The sequence below is a fragment of the Haemaphysalis longicornis genome, unplaced genomic scaffold, assembly GCF_048455015.1.
Source record: "Haemaphysalis longicornis isolate Haplotype H1 unplaced genomic scaffold, Haemaphysalis longicornis Haplotype H1 scaffold_2, whole genome shotgun sequence".
Classification (NCBI taxonomy): Eukaryota; Metazoa; Arthropoda; class Arachnida; order Ixodida; family Ixodidae; genus Haemaphysalis; species Haemaphysalis longicornis.
In genome coordinates this window covers 164,184,127-164,205,392 of record NW_027526295.1, presented here as the reverse complement: position 1 = coordinate 164,205,392, position 21,266 = coordinate 164,184,127, and the positions used below count along the sequence as shown (strand labels likewise).

The 21,266-nt window shown below is 47.8% G+C and overlaps 1 protein-coding gene across 5 annotated transcripts in view; it reads right to left on the bottom strand.

The window, feature by feature from the left end:
• Window positions 1-6,031: 6,031 nt before the first annotated feature.
• Window positions 6,032-21,266, bottom strand: part of LOC144169426 (uncharacterized) — a 50,541-nt gene continuing 35,306 nt past the window's right edge. For 3 of the 5 annotated variants that reach the window (XM_077698564.1, XM_077698561.1, XM_077698565.1), the window contains exons 8-14: window positions 20,509-20,670; window positions 15,919-16,179; window positions 12,087-12,218; window positions 10,703-10,798; window positions 8,773-8,943; window positions 7,219-7,416; window positions 6,032-6,716 (exon numbers count right to left, since the gene is read on the bottom strand). In XM_077698564.1, the coding sequence (XP_077554690.1) occupies window positions 6,491-6,716; window positions 7,219-7,416; window positions 8,773-8,943; window positions 10,703-10,798; window positions 12,087-12,218; window positions 15,919-16,179; window positions 20,509-20,670 (1,246 nt within the window). In that variant the 3' untranslated portion in view covers window positions 6,032-6,490. Of the gene's footprint in view, window positions 6,717-7,135; window positions 7,417-8,772; window positions 8,944-10,702; window positions 10,799-12,086; window positions 12,219-15,918; window positions 16,180-20,508; window positions 20,671-21,266 lie in introns of all 5 variants that reach the window. The other 2 variants (XM_077698563.1, XR_013322444.1) reach the window with 2 other exon arrangements.

Sequence of the window (21,266 nt, the reverse complement as noted above, 5' to 3'; positions counted from 1 at the left end):
TACATGGAGCGAACTTTCACGACGAAGTTCGCCCGGCGGTAAATCCGCCGCGGCGCAGCGCCGAGTGTTCGTCGGGCTGCGCTACACGGGGCGAAGACACGGCGTCCGCCGTTGCCTCGCCGCTGGGTCGGTGCCAGTGTGGCTAGATCAAGCAAATGCAGCGAAATGAAGCGCATCACAAGCAAAAACTCTCGGTACCACTACAACTTTTTGTAAAACTATGGAACACTCCAAAAAAGCGTAAAATTATTGTTTAAAAATAGTTTCTAATCTTCTTGTATTGCCGATACACTTGTGCCGTTGCAGTTGAAAGAAAGCGGCGATCTCAATGTGGTCTGGCTACACTGGGAGAAAATCGTCTGCACTTCATCGTTTGCTCCAGTTCCGCGGGAAGCTTTTGTCACTATCTCCGCTGAATGGTTACGGTCATTTAATTCTATCCGGGCTACTTTCGACGACGACAGTGTACCAAGCGCGCGATCGGCGTGAACGGTGAACATCACGCCCAGCAGACGACGCAGGCAAGCGGAGCAGGCGGAAATGGGGGCGAGCGGCGAGACCTCCTGATTGGCTAGTTTTGGTACGCTGTTTGTTTGCCGCTCCGGTGCCGTCGACGCCGGGCGAACTTATCTGTCCTCGACAGATCGGTGGCAGACGACGTTTTAAGTGCGAATGCACTTTATAAGCGACCCCAAACCATCCACCGCCGGCGGCGGCGGCGGCGGCGGCGTCCGCAGTGCTCCTCTATATTTAAAAAAGAAACAGCATCCGGCGCCAGGTTTCGATCCGAGGACTTTGCGGCCGCAGCGCGACGCTCTACCGACCAAGCCACGGACGCGACGCTGATATCAGTGTTAGTGACGCGCCTTATATCTTTAACGCATTCAAACTACGTCGTCAGCGGCGTGCGTTGGCGACTCAGCGGCGTTATAGCGGCTTGATAACTGCGTGGTGTACACGTGATACTACAAACCCGATGGAAGAGATGGAAGAGAAGGCGGCGAGGCGGTGGGCTGCGGGGGCCGAGCGCAAGCGCCGCAAGCGGGCCGACAACCGTGCATTCGCACTTTCACATTCTCCCCCTCGGGGAAATGCGGGGGAATTTTTTTCCACCACCGCGCGTCGGGCGGACGCCGCCGGGCGTTGTTCGTCGACTTTTCGTCGCATATTCGCTCCATGTATTCCGGCCTTTACAAGTACGCCAACGTCGTCATCGACTGGGACCGGCTTACGCAGTCCCCTCAACGTTATGCGCTCTATAAAACGCGTCCCTTCGCCGCTCCGCCTATGCGTCGCCTCTACACAGGGGTTCCCGCGAGGGGAGGTGGGAGTTTTAGTGTGAAAATATGAGGATTCACCGCGAGAGTCGCGGAAAAACAAAATGGGTTTGTACATTACTACAGTACGAGACGAATAAAAATTGTTTTGAGTTTTACTTACCGGGAATCGACTTTATTTTACTGCCTCACGCTATGACCACGAGCTATTTGTGGGTAATTTTTGTGCGTTACAAAAGAGTGAGCCAATTGTCGGTTGCGAGCGGGACATGTCGAGAGTTCACTGGGTCAGCGACCCATCTTTTTAAGAGCTTTAATTTTTAGATGCAGAGCATCTGATTCATTCGCCTTGTACCTCCGGCGTCGTACGTCGTCGTCGTCAGCGTTGTCCGCCCCTCCCCCATTCTCCTCACCGCGCCAGCTGCGCTCTTCGTCGCTCCCCCCCCTCTCCTCTCCGATAGCGAACACTCTCTCGCGAGGGGCATTGGATTTGATTGGATTGGATTAAAGTGGATTGTGTTGGATTGTGTTGCGTCATAGCCGCGGCAGACGCGCTGGGGCCGGCGCATGTGCAGTACTCTCTCTTCCGCGGTTTCCTCTCCTTTGGGCGCGCTGCGCATATAACCGGTGTGCCGTTCTCCGGCGAAGCAACATCCACGCTTGGCTCAAATACCTAGAGTCCACGCCGCTTTACAAGTACGCCAACGTCGTCATCCACTGGGACCGGCTTACGCAGTCCCCTCAACGTTATGCGCGCTATAAAACGCGGTCCCTTCGCCGCTCCGCCTATGCGTCGCATCTACACAGGGGCTCCCGCGAGGGGAGGTGGGAGTTTTTTTCACCGATTATAAGCCTGAATATCAACCGGAATTATCCCCCCCTTCAAATACCCCCTTCCCCATAAGACGCACCATTTGTATGGGACGCACTAACAAAACTTTCGAAAAAAAAAGCTGCGTCTTATACACCAATAAATATAGTAACAGCTTCTTTAATAATGATGTACAATACGATTTTTTAATATTTAATAATATTAGAATTATTCAAGCTTATAACCAATAAATACGGTAATGTTTCTTTTATAACAACAAGCGGAAAGATTGCTTCGAATGTAAAAACAATTATGTGATATTAACTATGCCTGTGATAAACCCTGCAGACTGCGCCAATACACGCGTGCGCCAGGTCGCAGCCCTGGAGGAAAGAATACGTTTTCTTTCCTCAATGGTCGCAGCCAAGGAGGATATTGACGAGCTGCTGCTCGCATTTCTCGAACTCCTATTTTTAAAATGTTTGTCGAAATTAACGCTAATACAAATATTCCGCAAGGAAATTTGAAATCACTTAGAGACTAATAACCACAGGAAAAAAAGTATCGACGATTACTACACTCCCTAATGCGGCATTTGTGCGCAGCGCGAACTGCGGCCTTCTAGGTCACTGCGCATAACTGCTGCGTTGTGATCGCGTGATCAGGGAACACACGGCGGTGGGCACTACTCTGCCGTTATCTCTGAGTGCGTCACCGCCGCCCAACACGTTACTGTAAATCGTATTTGAGCCTCCTACGCAAATGTCACGCGGTTCGGATAAGCCACGACTAGGCGCATGTCTCACTGCCTCACGCTTGATGATGATGATACCCTGAAAGTTTTTGGCACGTACCCACAAGGGAGAATTGGTGAGGGCTAACTCAATTGCTGAAATTCGCGAGGACCTCAAAATACTAATTTATTACCGGAAAGAACAAGGCCGTAAAATGAAACTTCGTTACGATTAAAACCCGAATTACCTATTGATTCTTCCCCTTCAGCAATTCAAGTGACCTGAAGCAGAAAGAAAAGCTTGAATTCGCATACCAGAAATTTATTGCGCCAATAGATAATATAAGTGGAACTGATAACGTCAACCCCAAACGCTCAATTGGGTCCTTCAAAAGCAGCTGTCTAGCTGCCGAGAAGCGGCGACAGGCGATAAAAAAAAAAAATGTTCAGATTGTTCCAGGGACCAGCTGGCACCGCACACATAGTTCCGTAGGTGAAAGCCCTGTTTTAAACAGTTAGAAATTCAGTCTTGGAACCCTGCAGCGCAGCTCGGTGAAGGTCACTTTGCATTGCCTAGGCCACAAAAATGAACATTCCACCCGAAATTTAAATGTTGATACTCTTGAAAGGACAGGGGTGCGTCTGAACGAGTGGCGTCTAAATGCCAATAACGTCGTAATCTTGAAGATGCAAAAAGAGCCAGATTAGGCATGCTGAATTGAATGGGAGCTGTAACAGCGAGATTAGCTAAATGAGATCGTTCCCCCTGATGTCCGTATGGCCAGGGACCCAAGCCAAACGTACCTCCTTCACGTACCTTGGAACAGAACAATAATGTGCAGTACAAGGAGAGTCTCGCCACATTTTCCTCCACCGTTTTCTTTGTCTTCGCTCGCTCGGTTACTGTAGTTGAAAACCAGAAGACAAATTGCCGGGACGTGCAGAGGGTATACGATGAATTCTATTTACATAATGATGATGATAATGTTAGGATGCGCAGGAATCGGGGAACTTCTTTTACAACATCCTCCCCGCCCCAACAGAGTGAATAAACTAGTTATCCTATCCCTGTAGTCCGTTTCACTGGCATGGTCACTTTCTAATTTCGTCCAGTTCCATTAGGGGAATCTTCCAACGATGTTTGTAGCATCGATAACATAGAGATGGTATACTGACTCTAGAGGGAAAGCGCGCTGCTGAGCCAATGCATTGGAACTGTACGACACACAGTGGAATACATGATACAACGATTTAGGTTGCCAGCTGAACTTTTGCTTACTAAAAACGGCGAAAGCGATGGGTAGTAATCTGGCAACGTGCTGCTCTGGCGTTTCCGCGTCCGGCTAGCGAAGCATGCCGGGATTAACTGTAACATGGCGGATAGCACCCGTACCACCCGTAGCACCGCATAGCACCCGTACCATCCCAAATTATGCATCCTGTTTTCAACAAACAACGGCACACGACACAAGCTCGCATAATCCCTAAGAACCATCACCACTTGCCATGCACTCGATACACAGATGCATCACTGTAGTTTTATAGAAAGCACATGCACCCAGCATCGTCAACACAAAAGGCACTGAACTGGCAGCAGTAACCAAAGCTGCCGTCGCTTTTGCTGCCACAATGGATGAGGAATTTGACTATCATCAGACTCCCAGACAGCCTGCAGGAACTTTCTGAATAGCCGCGTCTCACAACCAGCACTGAACCCTCTAAGACAAGCAAAAACATTGCCCCAACTTCACATCATCTGGTCACCAGGCCTCTAGTTCATTGAAGGGAATTACGCGGCACACGTCACTGCCCATGCTTATTTTCACCTGGCCGTTTCCCTAGACCGAGCAACCTCAAAGCCAGCACCACTCCATGCACACACCAAAATTCTAGTTAGCTACAAAAATGACTGCCGTGGCTTTCCACCACCCCATTCACAACTCAGATGACAATAGAACCAATACAAGTTCTCACGACACCCTACTACACGCTGTGTGCCTTACCCAATACCTGCAACGTCTACCTTGTTGCTGGCATCTTGATTCCCCTGGTGCAGGAGTGCCAATGAACCCCAACTCTACCTATGAGCAGTGGGTGGAGCCGCTGAACAGCTCTGAGCGGTTGGACCAGCGATGACTGGTGTAAAGGGCCCGGATGGCCAGCCAGCACAAAAGAACCTCGGACTGAGGATGCCTCTAGCGGGGTGGAGGCCCCAACATCCTCCTCCTGCTCACGAGTCCATAAAATGTCTTTTTTTTCCTTCGCTGCCACAGCAGACTAGCCTCCCAGTGCCACACAGGACCACTAGCTGCAATGAAGATGACACCCATCACATTCCTTCAAGGGTATTCCTTGTGCCTCTCGGCTCACTTTTGACAAGCTCTGGAAATAACACACAGCAGCTGCTCCGTGTGGTCTCCATGTTACTTCTGATGGCAGCAGTCATCGTCGTTGGCCAATACCACCCCCGAGTGGGTATCTCGCCTCATGCATCACTAAGGACTGTGCTGCCGCGGTGCATGCCACTTCGAGAATAAGAGGCCTTCAACTCGCAACAAAGCTACCACAAAAATTTCTGCTCACATCAGCCCGTCAAACGCACCGAGTGTACTCCATCCACAGCGTCAGTGTTCATGCTGAAGAAAGGTTAGAGCCATTCCTGATTCAGGCAATACCACCTGTCAATCCACCGAGAGCCTTTGCAATGTCTGCAGCAACCCTTCACAGCCGGAATCATTTTCTGCTAAAGGAAAGTGAAGCTGCTATTTAGCGCTGATGCGACACAACAGTGAAACAACTTCAAATCAACGGTGTTTTAAGCACCAAAGGTACACCTGGCCCATGCTTGCACTGTAGTGTAGCTACAAAAAGGGAATCCTAACAAGGGTCAAAATTTCGGCATGGGCATTTTGCTTTTCATTCTAAAGAAACAGATGCGACGCTTCGGATTAAATAAGTGCCCTTGGCATCAGCAGCCCAATGCCTCTGCCACTGAGCCACCGTGGTGGGTACAGTGCATGACAAATATACTAGTATGTAGGCACGCCACAAGCTGCAGCTGCAATGGCTGCCCAATGCCTCTGCTTTGTGCAAAAAGGACGCCCCGCATTCCGGCCCCGTGAATTCTGGAAAAAATTGTGGCAGTAGAAAAACATGCGCAACCCTCCTATACCCCTTAACCCCATTCTAAAACCAAAGCAGGCAGTGCACTGGTTGCAGAAAATTTCACAACTTGGTTTATTCAGGTTAGATGGTGTAACAAGCTCGGCAAAAACTCGTAACACACTAAAAACAAAAGAACCAGGAACAACCAAATGTGAGACGCAAGCAATCTACACTGCAAAGAAATGATTCAAGGAAAGGAAGAAAATCCTGCAAGACGACTGCGAAAGCAGGAAAAAAAAAGAAGAAAGAAAGAAAAGGAATGTTGCTTAGCACTGCCAAAGACAAAAAAGCCAGAGCGAATGTCCACACGTCGTCCTGACAATGGGAACTGCTGGCTCCGAAAGAGTCAGTGGCAGCAACGAGGCAAGAGCCCGAATGCGGCAGAGGACGTAAAGTGAAGGTAGGAATGACGGAATGAAATGGAAGGCGGACAGCAGGAGTGAAAGGGCAGGAACCCAGGTGAGGAGTCAAACAGGGAAGGTATTCACACGGGGATGGTGGAGCTCAATTCAGCAGGGGGTTCTGGTAGACAGTGTCGGGCACTCCGTCGATTTCCAGCTGCTCGTAGACCCAGTTGCGGTTGCAGCGACACTCCACGCCACACTTGGTCGAACCGCACTTGGCACACGGGAAGTGGCAGCCTGGGCAGTCGGCCTGCAGGCAGTCGCAGGCGTCCTTGTTGGAGCTGATGTGAATGCCTTTGGCGTTGTAGTGGCGACTTGTGCGGCCCCTGCGATGGTGGGAGAATTCCCCAAAGAGGGTTCCTACGTGAGAAGGCCGCTTGCACAGCCACATTACTAGAGTAGAAGGAAGGGCAACCGTGCGCATGCGAATTATAAGTACTCCACTAAAAGCTTGTTTAAGTGATGACACTTCTCCAGATCACGGCACTGATCAAAGCAAAGCATTGTTTGAAGCACAGTACAAGAAGCCAGTCACACCTCGCACACAAAAAGTACACAAATGCGCCAGCCGCCGGTGCACTCCGCCAGGTCTTCGATAATTAGCTCGCCTCAGTTGCGGCGGCATCCCCAAACGTTACCAGTTAGTACCAAAGGTCACTCCACATGGCCTTAGCTGTCACTGAAGGCCTGGGGGAGCGCACACTGCAGTAGCTGTCCAACATCCCTGTGGCAAGCCCGGGCTTACCTGACTGGCCCCCTGCGGGGGCGACTAGAAGATGGGGGCAAAAAAACGGGGCACGCGTTTCTTCCTCTCACGGGTTGCAATACCTCTGCTGGAGGTCCCCCTGCGCAATCAAGCCGTGCCGATACTGACGGCATCGCTGCAGTGCCAGTGTCCTCTCCAGGTACGGCCTTCCCCCCTCGGCGGGACCGGAGTCCTCGCACAGCTGCGGCTGTGACTGCTCGGAGGGCTGTTCGGCAGAGGACGACGCCCCAGGGGTGCTCGAGCCTGCGCCTGCAGAGCTGCTGCCAAGGGCACAGAGGATGGAGTTGGCCCGTTTTTATCATCCTCCCCCACTTGTTCAGAACAAACAGGGTGGGCATAAAATGACCACTTTTGAAACACTGCGTCTGAGACATGATGCGATTTAATTTACACTGAAACAGCAGCTGACCTTCAGGCATGCCATGATAAAAGGGTCGACACTACTCAGCACCCTATGGGTGCACAGAGGGCATACTGGATAGCAAGGCAAATCTATCTTTACCCCTGAAAAAGACCCATGGGATGAGCAGAATGTCAGCACTTACGGGGGTCTCTTTGCCCCCATGCCTTGTTTGCACACGCAGTTGGGATTCTTCAGTAGTGGGAGAGGCCATCTCAGCCAGCCAGCGTGAAGTTGCCTCGTTGGAGACTTCCTCACTGGCTATGTGTGGCGCTCCCTACCCGATACCACAAGACTTGCGAACAAGGACGGCGGAAGGCAGCCCCTTATTGGTTTCTCACCGACACCCTCTTTTCCAAAGAAACCCCCTTTCCACAGGGTCCTGTTCGAGACACGTGGATCCAGTTCACAGGGAGTCGGCTGGGCGATTCTGTCGACGTTGGTTGTATCAGAAGTCCCTACTCGCAATGCGACAGACAGAGAGCCTAGTTGACTCATGCGACTGCTTGAAGATTCAGTCTGGCCCGATTGGCAGAGAGTCCTTCTCGCAACCACGGTGACAGATACCTGGGTCCCTGTGGCTTGAAGCGAAGAACGGAGCCCTTGTCTTGCCAAAAGTGACAGTTGTGTTGTCTGGTATGTTCCTTTTTTTAACCAGGCAATAAAGCCTCACCACTGTTGCCAAAGCTCAACATGCGCCAGTACTCAAACCAGTGCTTGAGTCCTTGGATTCCACTGGGGCTAGTGTACAGCTGGCAGTGCTTACTCTAGCAGGGCTAGCCGGGGTCCTCTGTTATCTCGTACCCTAGCTCACATACCTGTTCAATCAAAATGAATAAGGATAGGAGGGGTTCTGGATTGTACAACTAACAACATGAATGCAGCCACATGTGCATCTCTTTTTATCAGAAGAAAAGTAGTCGCCGTGTCCTGGTTTCAAAACAGCGACTTCGCATGCAGCGGCACAAAGTTTCAACCATCATTACATGCTTGTACTAGTGCATCCCCAGATAAATTTTAGCTCATTTGCCTCTTGAGCTCTGGGACAAGTAAGGAGTGCGCTTCCAGCTGAGCAAGCCTTATCTGATGCGTTATTCCCTTACGGTGCTATACTTCGCTGCAAAGCTGGTGATTCAATCAAGTTACCAGGCCAGAGTTGCATCAATGCCAACAACGTTCCACTTTGCTGAGCCCCCGTGGAGAAATGAAGGCGCACCTTCCACCAGCCTGCGAGGAGGAAGCTGCTGCCAGGCTCTGGGCAGCTGCCATGAGCCAGGCTTGCTTCCTCTTGCGCCAGTTCTCCTTCATGATCAGCGAACGCCGGCTGGGAGCACCGGGCAGCCGGGCAGAACCGTCCACAGGGGACGAGGCAGGGGTCTTTTTCTTCCTGAGAAAGAGGCACGCCGAACCAGGCACGCGTGGCAGGGGCAAGAAATTGAGAAGAGGGGGTGACAAACCACTCGGCCAACACAGCCCACCACAACTAATGTAGAAGGGGAAAGGTAAACAGCCAGTTAGTGAAATCTTTGAAATTTTTGCGGCTTGGTCCAGAAAATTGTGACAAAGAGCAAGCTTACCTCTTGAGTGAGGCTGAAAAGTTTTAAGTCAGAACACTGGAAAGAACACCTTTCTTATTGTCAATACGTAATTTGGAAGTGCCAATTCTGTTGACCAGTGGATGATGCTGATATAAACAAAGGATAATGTGCAGCAGTATTCTGTGGACCAGACCACAAGGTAATGTTCAGGTTCGTTCTGTGGACCGTACCATGGTATAGATAGCAATCCAAACTTATTTACAGAAATAATGTGTAGAATTGACTTAAGAGAACAGGTTACAACAATTACAAGAGACCCCAAACCTGTATAGCACAGTCACTATTATCCACAACTGCACAGTGACAGATGTAAAAACTGCACAGCAAGGGCTGGCCTGAAACATGCTCTGGGCCTGCCTTGCTATCATAACCACAGACAAAGTAAGAAGGAGGATAACTACACCGGAGCAGTGGGAGAGATACTGCTCAGCTCCGACACAGTCTCAGTCTTGGGCTGTCTGAATAGCAGAGGCCATTGCCAAGGAGAATGGTTGATGGCTGACGAGGGAGGGAAGGGACTGCCAGCCTACCCAACTCCTGAACCCCCTCCCCCCATGCTTCTCTTTCTCTAACTTGTAAAAAAAAACATAACTGCTGGGAATCGAACCCAGGGTGTTAGCGCCAAAATCCGATGCTCTACCACTGGGCCAGGGAAGCCAACCAGCGGAGCCCTTTAATCAGTAACTCAAAACAGAACATAACCGCGTGGTCTGGACCACACAATAGGCAACGTGAAATAATTTGGCCACCATAGGTTTTGGTTTTTCTTTGTGACCCTGACACCCTTGGTGTGGGCCAGAAAACTTTGATAGAGACTGTATATCTTCATAGTGCAAGCACTAGCCCGAAAAACATGACTGGTGAGCACAGAGAACAGACAGGTTCTACAAGTTCATGGTGGCTGTCTTGTTTGTTCCCCAGTCCCGTTTTCCACACTGCCTGCCCTGCAACTAGTGGTGCTCCTTGCCTGCAATGTCTCGGCTTTCCAAGATGACAATATGAGCAGTTGCACAAAAGGCTTACTGAAAAAAGTGAAAACGTCTCAGAACTGCACATATGGCACGGTTCAACTATTAGAGCAGAGAGCACTAAAAAGAAGTCAATTTTTGCAAGGTTTGCATGCACATTTAATAAAGGGCAAAAAAAAAGGAATAAGTTATTTATTTAAAATCTGACAATCGGACTTGTAATAGATGCCAAGAAAATTCTAAGAACAATAACGAGAACAATACTAAATAAAAAAATATATAAGTGTACCATATGTGTTTTACAATGTGCTAGCAGTAGCTTCTACATGGAGCAGCTCTTTGCGAAATGCATGTTACAAAAAGGAACTGAAAACTACACTCGGAATGCAAGACATGCCAACTGTTTTAGGATGACTATGCAATGAAGACTACCTTTCTTTTTAGTCTTCAAACACTGTGGATACATACCAAAAAACAGTGATCAAAACAAGTTTTCACTTAACCGTTAATCCACACAAGAAAAAAGGTCTAGCACATGGCTCGTGGGCAGCTCGCAAGATGCAAAAAGTCGCCACTGCACCTGGTTGATGAGGGCTTGTCGGCAAAAAGCTCCTCTAACAAGAATTTGGGCAAGGTGTTCAGAAGATCTTCTACAGACCCCTCGGGAAGGGCACAGCTGGGGCAGGAGACAGAACCAGCACAGGTGATCCAGTCAAACAGAGGCCACACAACTGGAACACTGCCGCTAAAACGTTACATCTCTGCCCTCTAAACCTTGCTATCCTCCCCTCTCCACAACTTCACTTTTGCGAGCCTTTTTACCTAATTCAAGCAAAAGCCAAGAGGCTGAACTTAGACGCAGGAACTGAATTCCCACATTAAAAGAAGGTGAAAAAAGCAAAGCAGTGGGTAATTAACAGATGTTGCTTGAACAAATAAAACTTCTTTCGAATTGTCTACCGTTTCCTCAAAGTGGTTGTGAAAGGTTTCAAAGAAAAATTTTAGACAGGAAGCCGAACCTCTACAGGCCCCACAACCTTCCTGCAAAAAGTCGTCTAAGCTAAGGTTTCCCAGTTACCATACTCTCAACTGTGAACACTGAAAATTCCCCACAGCACGTTTCTTACCGGGTAGTACAATTTCGGGATTGTATGTTTCTCCCTAGCATTTTTTTCTATAACGTATCAATGAGGTTCTACTGTATCTGATATCGCGGCACTGGAGCATTGTAACTAGCGGTGATTTTACCATACAACGCAAACGAAAGTTAATGGTGCCACAATTGTTCATTGTTACAGTGGAGTCCACTTATAAAGATACCGTTTATAACAATATATCGGATATGACGATGAACAGCTATGGCACCGTCAACTTCTGTATTCTTTCTATGGTAAAATAAACCACTCAGTACAATGCTCCAGTGCCACGATATCGGATATAACGATTAAATCCGGTTATATATTGACACCAAAAGTGCAACAGTGATGACTCTAACGACGCGGTTGCGCAGCCTACTTAGGTAGTGTCTTCGTAGGAGGCCCAATGTGTAACACAGTCCCTCAGAGACTTTGTTTCCGCCAAGGACATTTACCTCAGCTTGGTGAAGCACCTGTAGATTCTATTGGAAAAGATTTGCACTAGCTTCACACGCGGCAAACAAAGATGACCGACTGTGGTTTCTGTTCCACAAATTAGTAATAGTACGACCTCGCTGGCATGCGAATAAAATGTTTAGAGCTCTGTTTCGTCTTTTTATTTCGCAACCCGCTTACAACAATTATCGGTTATAACGATGGGATTTCTTTGGCACTTGGATATTGTTATAAGTGGACTAGACTGTATATCCGATATACTGTTATACACGGTACTGTTATAAGTGGACTCAACTTTCAGTCAACACATGTGAGCAAGCGCTTGCACAGTTGCCTCCGTGGACACGTTGCCAATCGGTATGCGGGGCTCACCTCCCGTTGCTAGCAAGCTTAACGTTCAGCTGTTTGATTTGTTCCCACCACAGGCGCTTGGCCCGTGAACGTCGCTCGGACGGCGCTTCCTTGGGATCAGTCTTGGCTGTCGTGACCGCGAGCGGCGCTCGTCTGAGCAAAGAAAACAGGCCGGAACACAGAGCGTCCTGTGAAGCAGTCCCGTCCAAACAGCTCGAAGGAAGCAAGCCACACACGCACACTGTGTCTAATGGAGATGTATAACAGAATCCGATTTCACAGGGACTCTGGACGTCCCAGTTTCAACCCGAAAACACTAACGAGAAAGCATCAGTAAAAAAAATTGCAAAACCAGTGGAACACCAAGTGTGCTTTCTTGAAGCACTTCTGAACACAAAACAACCAGCATACAAATCTGACAGCCCCTGCAGGTAGGCTTGCATTTCTTAGAACCAGCTACAAGTGCTGCAATCAAGTCTGCACTAAAAAGGTGTCGACTTGTTTGCAGCAAGACACAAACGCATAATTCACATTTAACTTGCACACTAAGAAAGTGAGAAAATTCATACTAGTGCAGCCTCTCCGCATCAACACTGAAGGGGCACTGCAATTTGCTCATTATAATAATCATTCTGTTCCAGCAGCAGCAGACATTCACTGCAAATATGCACTAAAAGTGCTGTGCATACCCAAAGCAAACAGCAGGCAAAACACGCACTCACCACATGGCAGTCCCCAATAAAATCGCCCCATTCCTCCCTTTTCCAATCGTCGTTGCCTCATCCTAGGAAGAACGATGTCTCAGGTTCACACTATCTCTGCCGTCCCAGTATGCACTGAAGTAGCAAGAAGCGGGTCAGCCCCATCTAACACGTCGAAAGCAGGAGCTCTCATCTTTTCGTGCTTCTTTTCATGCCGCATTTAAGAGTGTTAGCAATAACTTTTTACTCGAGATCATAGACGGCATACTCACTAAAACGTCTTAATCGTTTGCTAACTTTGCCCTCTTCGTGGCAACAGCAAGGGCCTTTATCATGCCTCTCTCCAGTAGATGTCATGCTTTCGTCTTTCCGCTTTCTGCTAGGCTCACTCATGCTGCTACATATCGCACACACAAGCTTTGCAGGCGCAGTGTACTGGATGCATGGCATGGTGCCCAGTTCTAGGGTGCACAGCGGGATGACATGCACTGGGTGTTCCTCCCCACCTCAAGTCTGCATTGCACACTGTTGGAACTGCAGACATTGCACGCTGTTTTGCCCACAGTCAGCACTTGCCTTGTATAAGGTGAAAACATTTGGGAAGTGAATGTGACAACATTATACCTGCTCAAAAAAAAAAAAAAAAAAAGTGGTGTATCTGCTTGTTTCGCTGCGAATGATGCCAAAAGATGACAATCTTCTGCAGCCCGTGTCGCGTAACTCCTTCTCTGCTCTCTGCTCCTACCTTTTAACGTGGTACTCCTCCCTTTCCCCCCTTCCTTGATGAATCAAAATAAATTTTGCTCAATTTGATTCAGTTTTTCAATGTTTCACTGCTCGTGCACTATTTTTTTGTACCTTCTTTCCATGGTCCTTGGAACAGCTCGAGGGGGACACCTCTTCTTTGAGTTAACTTTCATCTTGCCTCTTCTGACATCGTTTTTCATGCTTTTTTTTTTTGCTCTTGCAAAAACCAATTTAGTGTCTAATTTTTAATTTAGTGTCTAATTTTTAATTAAAAGGATATACAGTATACCTATTCTTTCCCTAAAACATGCCTAATGCTTTCTTTTTGCTGAACAATGTTTTCATGCATGAAGCATGATGCCAATTTTAGTACCTAGGAAAAGTCTTGCCTGTACATCATTCTTGTTCAAGATTTACTACTTCAACTTTCGCTCAGGTGGCTGAATTGAGTGACAAACAGACAGAGCAAAATTTTCATGTTAGGGTAGCCCAAGAAAGCTAACCAAGATACAAGGAACACCAATCCGTCGTCTATCTTCAACGAATTGAAGACAACACCTAAGCTAAAGGCATGGCCAGACGACAAGATGCTTGGGCATATTCATGAAACGATCCCAAAAGCAGCGCAAAAAAAAGTCTGTGTTCCTTCTTGTTTATTGCGCTCCTGTCATTTCCTCACACCATTTCTTTTTTCTGACTGTGAACCAATCTCAAGATGTTTTGGCAGGCACAAGTCTTATTACAGAATACTTCCAAAATACAGTTCTCTTATTAAAAAATGCAGTAGCTGCTATTGTCTGCATATTAATCTGCAAGGGTACATTTTATTACAAGTTCAGCAAATGTATTAGCAAATTTATGGCGCTTGAGCATTAAATGATAAAATAACTAAAATCAGTAGGCTAATGGGTGCTCTCTTAATTTAAGAAACTGAAGGCCGACAAGAAATAAAGCTATCCAGCCCAATTTATGAAAGCTCTGTGTCCAGCCTGCAGTTACAGACAAACATCTCCAGAAGACAGTTTTTGGCACGTTGCATATCTTTGGGTCAGGTGCGTATGGGAGTTCCCATTAAAATCTATGTCAATAAAGTGCCAGCAAAGGTAGCTTTCAGCTCCCAAAATAAGAATCGCCGAACATTTTAGAAACATAAATCCTGTCTTTGATTTTGCTCCACTAAAACCTACATGCATTTTGTTTGATTGTTTTTAGGGTTTCCACTCAGTGTTGAAAACGCTTCAAGTTAAAAATTTACTTAGGCTTTTCTTTTTGTTTAACTTTATTAAACATAAATACTTCCATCCAGAAAACAACATCCTGCATGAGCGTGCAAGACAAGGCACTGACAATGTTCAACACCAACACAATCTGTTATTCAATTTACTAAAGCTATGCAATGATGCTTCTTTCGTCAGTATTTTTTAAAAGCAATTAACAATGCTTCCTAACTTTGACACCTATCTTTATATTATTCTGCGTGGAGTCCATATGTTAGTCTAAGAACTGCGGGAGACAGTGCAGCTTCCTAAGCTACTGTATGGTTTGTCTTCAATCACAAGTGCTAGGTGCATATACAAATAAAATTTTATTTTGCTACTCCTAACTTCTAGAAGATGTCTTAACTATAAAAGTGTCCCCATTTGTAATTTAATTACCAACATGAGAATCCTTCACCAGGCTTTCCTGAATATTTTCAATCATCCTTAAAAATATCTAGCTAAACGAGATCTGTGTGTTTCCTCCCGTCTTACTTTACCCCACAAAACTGATTGCTATTGATGGCAGTAAACACTCGTTTCAACCTTTTGCCAACAATCACTATGCACAGTGTTATTCTGAATAACATGCATTTCAACTGGAATGCTCCCAGGTGAAACAAGTTTTGCCAATTGCCCTTCGAGCAGCAAGCAAGCCACGCTGCCTCTCCTGGCTGCCCACACAAGACCACAAAGGTGCCACACGAATTTTGATTGAATTGGTAACAGTTAGAAGCAAAACTCAAATCCTTTCTAGATTCAGTGCAGGATGTTTCCCGGCAGGACTTTCCTCTACAGACAAAAACTACCACACCCTATCAAACCGGCCAGCCGACAATGAACCGTTCCGACAACAAAAGAACTCTTTTCCAGGGTGCTCTCAACATTTCCATTTTGAACCGGCTCAGACACGCCTTTGCCTGCGTACAATTTCAGCTTCATTAGTTTTCCTACATGTGAAGATGGACCAGGGTTCTAATCGCACTTGACTGCATCACCTCAAGGGCGCTACCCCTGCCGTCATTCGTTATCACAGTCAATGCACACTCTCTTCTAGGGCAGTGTCAATCCAAAGTCACTAGGGACGGATGCCTCGGCCTGCTGCTGTTTTTGCACAGCAAAGGGGCATGCAGGAGAAGCTCCTCTTACAGTGTGCATCGCCCATCGTCGGGTTCAGTCTTGATGGAGGTGAGCAGCCCGTTGGCCGCACTGCTGCTGCTGCCGGAACCACCGGCAGTGCCGTCCCTCTTGAACATGGAGAAGACGCTGTGGCTCTTCTTGAACCGCAGCTTGGGAGGCAGCGAGTTCAGGAAGGAGCGCTCAGAACGTTCAGGCGGGACGGCGCTGCGGTTGTCCCCCTTCCAGCGCAGCTTGGCGGGGAGCACACACACGGGAGAAGAGGCGGTCGAACTGCAACGAAATTACAAAAAGGGCCATACTAATGATGCATTCATCAGGCCATCATCAGCACTAGGTGCAATGCTTAGACGCAGCAATGCTTCCTCACCGATCCCCTTGGGCATGCAAAGCAGCAACCAAATCGAGTCAAAACATCAGAGTTTTTGCACTTTCTTTTAATGGGCACAAGGCCGTAATTTCGATGTATGCTGAAAACGTCCCACTGACAATGAACGCATGTGTATCGCAACCACGGTAACTAAAATTTTCTATATACATACATCCTATGCTAAGTTTTTTTCCACAATATGTATTTGCTTTGAATGCCCTCACAACAAAACAAGGGCAAATATTTGTGCTGCTAAAATACAAGGTGACGCATGATCAAATGCAACCAGTGTTTGTCATGTTCTGTAGAACTTTATGGAGAAGTGCAGAGCACCTTAGGGGCTCGCCTTGTCGTTGTAGCTCACTCACTGAACCCAAGTAAAGCCACACTGCATTTCGTCGTAGCAACTATCATCGCGGCGTAACCCAGAGGCTTCGAAAGCCAAGCAGTTCATATAGTCATAAGCGTTCAAAACTTGTGAACCGTTGGTGCTTGTCCTACATCTCCCCCGTAGTTTAGCACAAAAAAAAAACTGTAGGTACATTTGAGACAAAATATACATAATTAACCAGCAGCGACTGCGTTCATTTAGTTATGAATGCTCGCTGGGTTGGTTTTTACGATAGCAAGCGAAAAAAAGTGGCAGTGCAATGCCAGCAAGTGCGGGAGGATAAGCAAGCACAAAAAGAACAGAACTCCCGCTGGCGCAGTTTCTGGCAGGGGGCGCGCGAGCACTGTGAAGGCGGGAAATCTGAATTGCATTGGGTGGTAGCAGTGAGCGGATAACGGTGCTACAGCCCATTATGGTGAATCGCTGCTCTGCACTTTTGACAGTTTTTGCATTGAGTGGAACGGCTTTAAATTTTTTTGATAAGCACACACCAGAGCACAAGTCCGGTTTGTATCGGACACCACTGAGAGCACTGTTGGTGTGATAGGGGATTTGTCCAAGGTAAATCAGCGACTGCTGATCCAGTTCTAAACAGCTGGAGGATCCCCCAGTTAAAATACACTAAAGAATGCAGTCCATATGATGACAAATGCAAGTCAAAGATAACAGTGACTTTGCACGTGCAATTCACCAGCCACATTGCTGTTTCTAGCCTAAACACTGCTACAGCACAAGTAAAGCCATATAAATGAGCAGTGAATATTTGTTAGTGGCCAAAGCAACAAACGCAGCCATGACTTGGCAAGAGCCCCATCCCTTGATGCGGAGAAAAAAAACAGTCGGTTCAAATTTCGAACAGCTGTGCCCCTGGCAAGCAGTGAGGGTAGCAGCGAGTCTTCACTGGCGATGAGGCGAGCATCAGAATTCCCAGACAGATCAGCCAGATATGCCAACGCGCTCCCACCATCTTCAGAACATCTACTCGCACATCCTGCTCGCATGCAGTTTGGCCTGTTCGGTCGCCACATGAGTGCTCCATCTACCGTATTTACTCGCATAATCTTCACACTTTTTTTTCGGAAAAGTCAATGCAAAGTTAGGGGTGTGAGAATTATGCAGAGAAAAAAAAATCCGGTGCACAGTGTTGCCAATTTGCCGTATGCCAGTCCCGCTAAATGTAGCGGTCGTTTTTTGTATATGTAAGCTCAGTGTTGCCAACAGCAGCTATTTCTTTTTATTTTATTATTTACAACGTAAACAGTCTCCCGTCGATCAGCGATCATGAAATTGCCGCCATTGCTTTCTGGCGTGCGCCCTATCTCGTCGTCGTATGTGCGTGCCCTACTCCAGTAAAACGCACGCTGAAGTCGGTGACGCCGAAGCGCCTGCCTGCGGCACAGTTGCAGTGTTCGATCGCGTACTCTTTCGCTTTCAATTTGAAAGCGGCAGTGTAGCTGGCGTTCCTCCCCATGGCGAAACGGCACCAAGCACAAAACAAAGAGATCAAAAAGTTCTCAAAATGGCAGCGAGCTATCCACCACTGATGCGAGTGACTCACTGACTGCTGCCGCTCAACGATGGGACCACGACGGCGACACGACGACATGACAGCGGGCTGCGCGAACACCGTCTAGTTGTGCGCACGCGAAACATGCGCGAAACCGGCTCAAGGACAGTGTGAGTAGCGTGTTATGGGCGCTGTTGGGGATTAGCCATGCAGGTTGTTAGGGCGCCTGGATGGCCTTGGATACACAGCGCTCTCCGCCGAACGGAGAGGCGGCGGGGGAGGGCGCACGTTGGAGAGCGCGTGCACCATGCGGGTTTCGCGAGCAGGCAACTTTCGCCGCTGCGAAGTTGGGGGTGCGAGGATTATGCGAGGAACCAAAAAATCCAAGTTTTGGTGGCTCACATTAGGGGTGTGAGGATTACGCGAGTAAATACGGTAACTTTTGGATAACTTGCTCACTGTCACGAATAAGGAAGAATTGACGTTCATCAGCCTTCCCACAGCAGCAAATCCCCACCAGGGTGTCGGAACGAAACAAAAACCGGAACAAAAAAAAAAAAAAAAAGGCCGGAACGAAAACGAAAACGAAACGTTATTTATAATTTCGTTCCGGAGCGAAACCGAAAAAAAAAACAACGTTTAGGTTTTCGGTTCGAGTACAAAGTGCGTTTGAGTACGTGCACTCTTGTGCAGATGCTTTGAGGTTGATTGAATGGACCTTTTTCCAGTAGCGATCTGCGCATGCTTAGGCTGCCGGCCGCCATTCTTGGAAGTAGCCCCTGGCGAAACAAACAAAAGGGTGCCCCCTGAGCTTGCTGCTTGGGGAGCGGCTATGCTTTCTAGGGCTGCACGTTTTTATTTCCTTTTTTCGGACAGTTCTCGGTGAGTTCGTTTGTGCACACAAAAAAGGCTTTCAAAGGAAAGGGGCCAAAATGTTTGAGGCTGACCATGCCGCGAGCACTTAATTGGCTACCAGTGTGAGAGCAACGAAAAAAAAAAAAAAAAAAGAAGAAAAAGGGGCGATTCGGCCACTGCAGATTAGTCACGCGAGCGTGCGCCTGCTACCGTGACATTCATGTGAAAGGAAGGGGTGACAGGGGGTAGGGTGCGTGTGGTACTGCAGGACCAGGATATTTTGTGTACGGATTGCCTGAAAGCCACACATTTCTTTGGACATGCCTTAGGGTTACTGTGGCGACCGCTAGGAGGACCAGTACTGGAAGAATTAAGGTGCATTGAACACACGCACTCGCGCTTCAGTGCAGCAGCTTGATTTCCAGCACAACATAGTCGCACTTCATTACGGTGCGGCGCGACAGAACAAATCGCGCTCGAAGATTTTTCGTTTATGACAGCATCTTGAACAAATCTACGTGCTAAATTAACAACTGCCAGCATGTCGTTTCTGGAGAGCACGGTGGAAACTTGGAGCGGCATTTGCAGCAGCACCATCCAGAGGTCTACGACACACTGTGCGCCGTAAAAGTCGTGTCCACAAGGCGTGTTGCATCCAGCGGGGACGAAGACCGTTTTGCTGCAAAGCTAAGGCAAGTGGACATATCAAGCATGCTTCAGCCGACTTTCTCAAGAGGCGTTTCACTTGAAATGACAGAGGACGGTCGAATGAAACGCTGCATCGGGCTTGTCACAAAAAATGGACGGCCGTTTCGAGCGCAGGTAACCCTTGGTGTTCCAGCCACCCAAGTAAGCGTAGAGCGGGAATTCTCGTCGCTAAATTTTATTTTTTCTGACCAGAGGTCTCGCCTTTCCTCTAGCACACTTGAGGTCATGCTGCTTATGAGGTCATATTCAGTGCCGTAAGATGTGTCTGAAGAAATGCTTCAATTTTTGTGTGTGCTTGTCAGTGACATTTGAGGACGTGCAGCTTCTGAGGTCCTTTTCAGCACCATAAGATGCGTCTAAAAACGTGCTTGAATTTTGGTGTGCAGTTATGACACTTGAGGACGTTCAGCTTCTGTTCAGTGCCATAAGATGTGTTTGAAGAAGTGCTTCAGTTTTTGTTTGCAGTTGTGAGTGCTCTTTATCCACTTAAATTTTTACCAAAAAATCAATAAACATCGCTTTTTGTTTTTCTTTTTAATTGTTGTTCTCTTTTTTTTTTTTTTTTGTGCTCAAACGCGAACTGTTATGAACCGTTATATTTTTCGCTCCGGAACGAAAACAAAACGGAAATTTTCTTTATGGAACGAAACAAAAAACGAAACGAAAAACATTTCGTTCCGAAACCCTGATCCCCACAACAGGGCATTTTGCTTGCAAATTTCACAGTTCCCAAGAAAGACAGGAAACAGGCCCCTGGCATTCCGCACGTACCTTTGAGGATCGTCGCTCATGCTGTCTGCGAGAAGCTGCTCCTGCTGCTGCAAGGCACGCCTGCGCTCCCAGCGCAGCTTGGCTGCCAATGACTTGCGTCGGCTAGCGGCCGTCATCGGCTTCATCTTTCCATAAGTAACAGATGGCAGGCGGCTTGAGATGCTGCACGAGCGGAGAATACAGTGCATGGTCAGGTAAGTCGCCCTGATAATTTACGAATGGCTAACAGTAACCTGGCACAAGCAACACTGAGTTACAACTGCTTTACTCACGAAACACAAATGTTTATATATATGTAGGTGAGTTTGCTGGGAAATACCGTATTTAACCGATTCTAACGCGCCCCCGATTATAACGCGCACCCGATTTTCGAGGCAAAAAACCGAAAAAACTTGCACCTCCGATTGTAACGTGCACGGAACTTTGTGAGCAAGAAAAACGAATGCGAGAGAAACGGGTGATTTATTTCCCAAAGTAATCTCACGCATCTCACTCCTTGTCGCTCTCCGAGAGCTCCTTGTCGCCTTCCGCTGACCGCGACATCTCGTTCTTAAGTGCCATCAAGTGTCTTCGCAATGCCACACTACTGAACGAACGTTCAACCATGGTCGATGGGATCGTGGCCCACGCCTCGCACGCCCATCTCGCGAGCTTCTCCAGAGGCACACGCTTCAGCAAACCACTCGTTGTGAACGTGTGGGAGCCGCTGCTCCCATTGCTGTTATCAAGCGCGCAAGTGGAATAATTTGACAATGTGT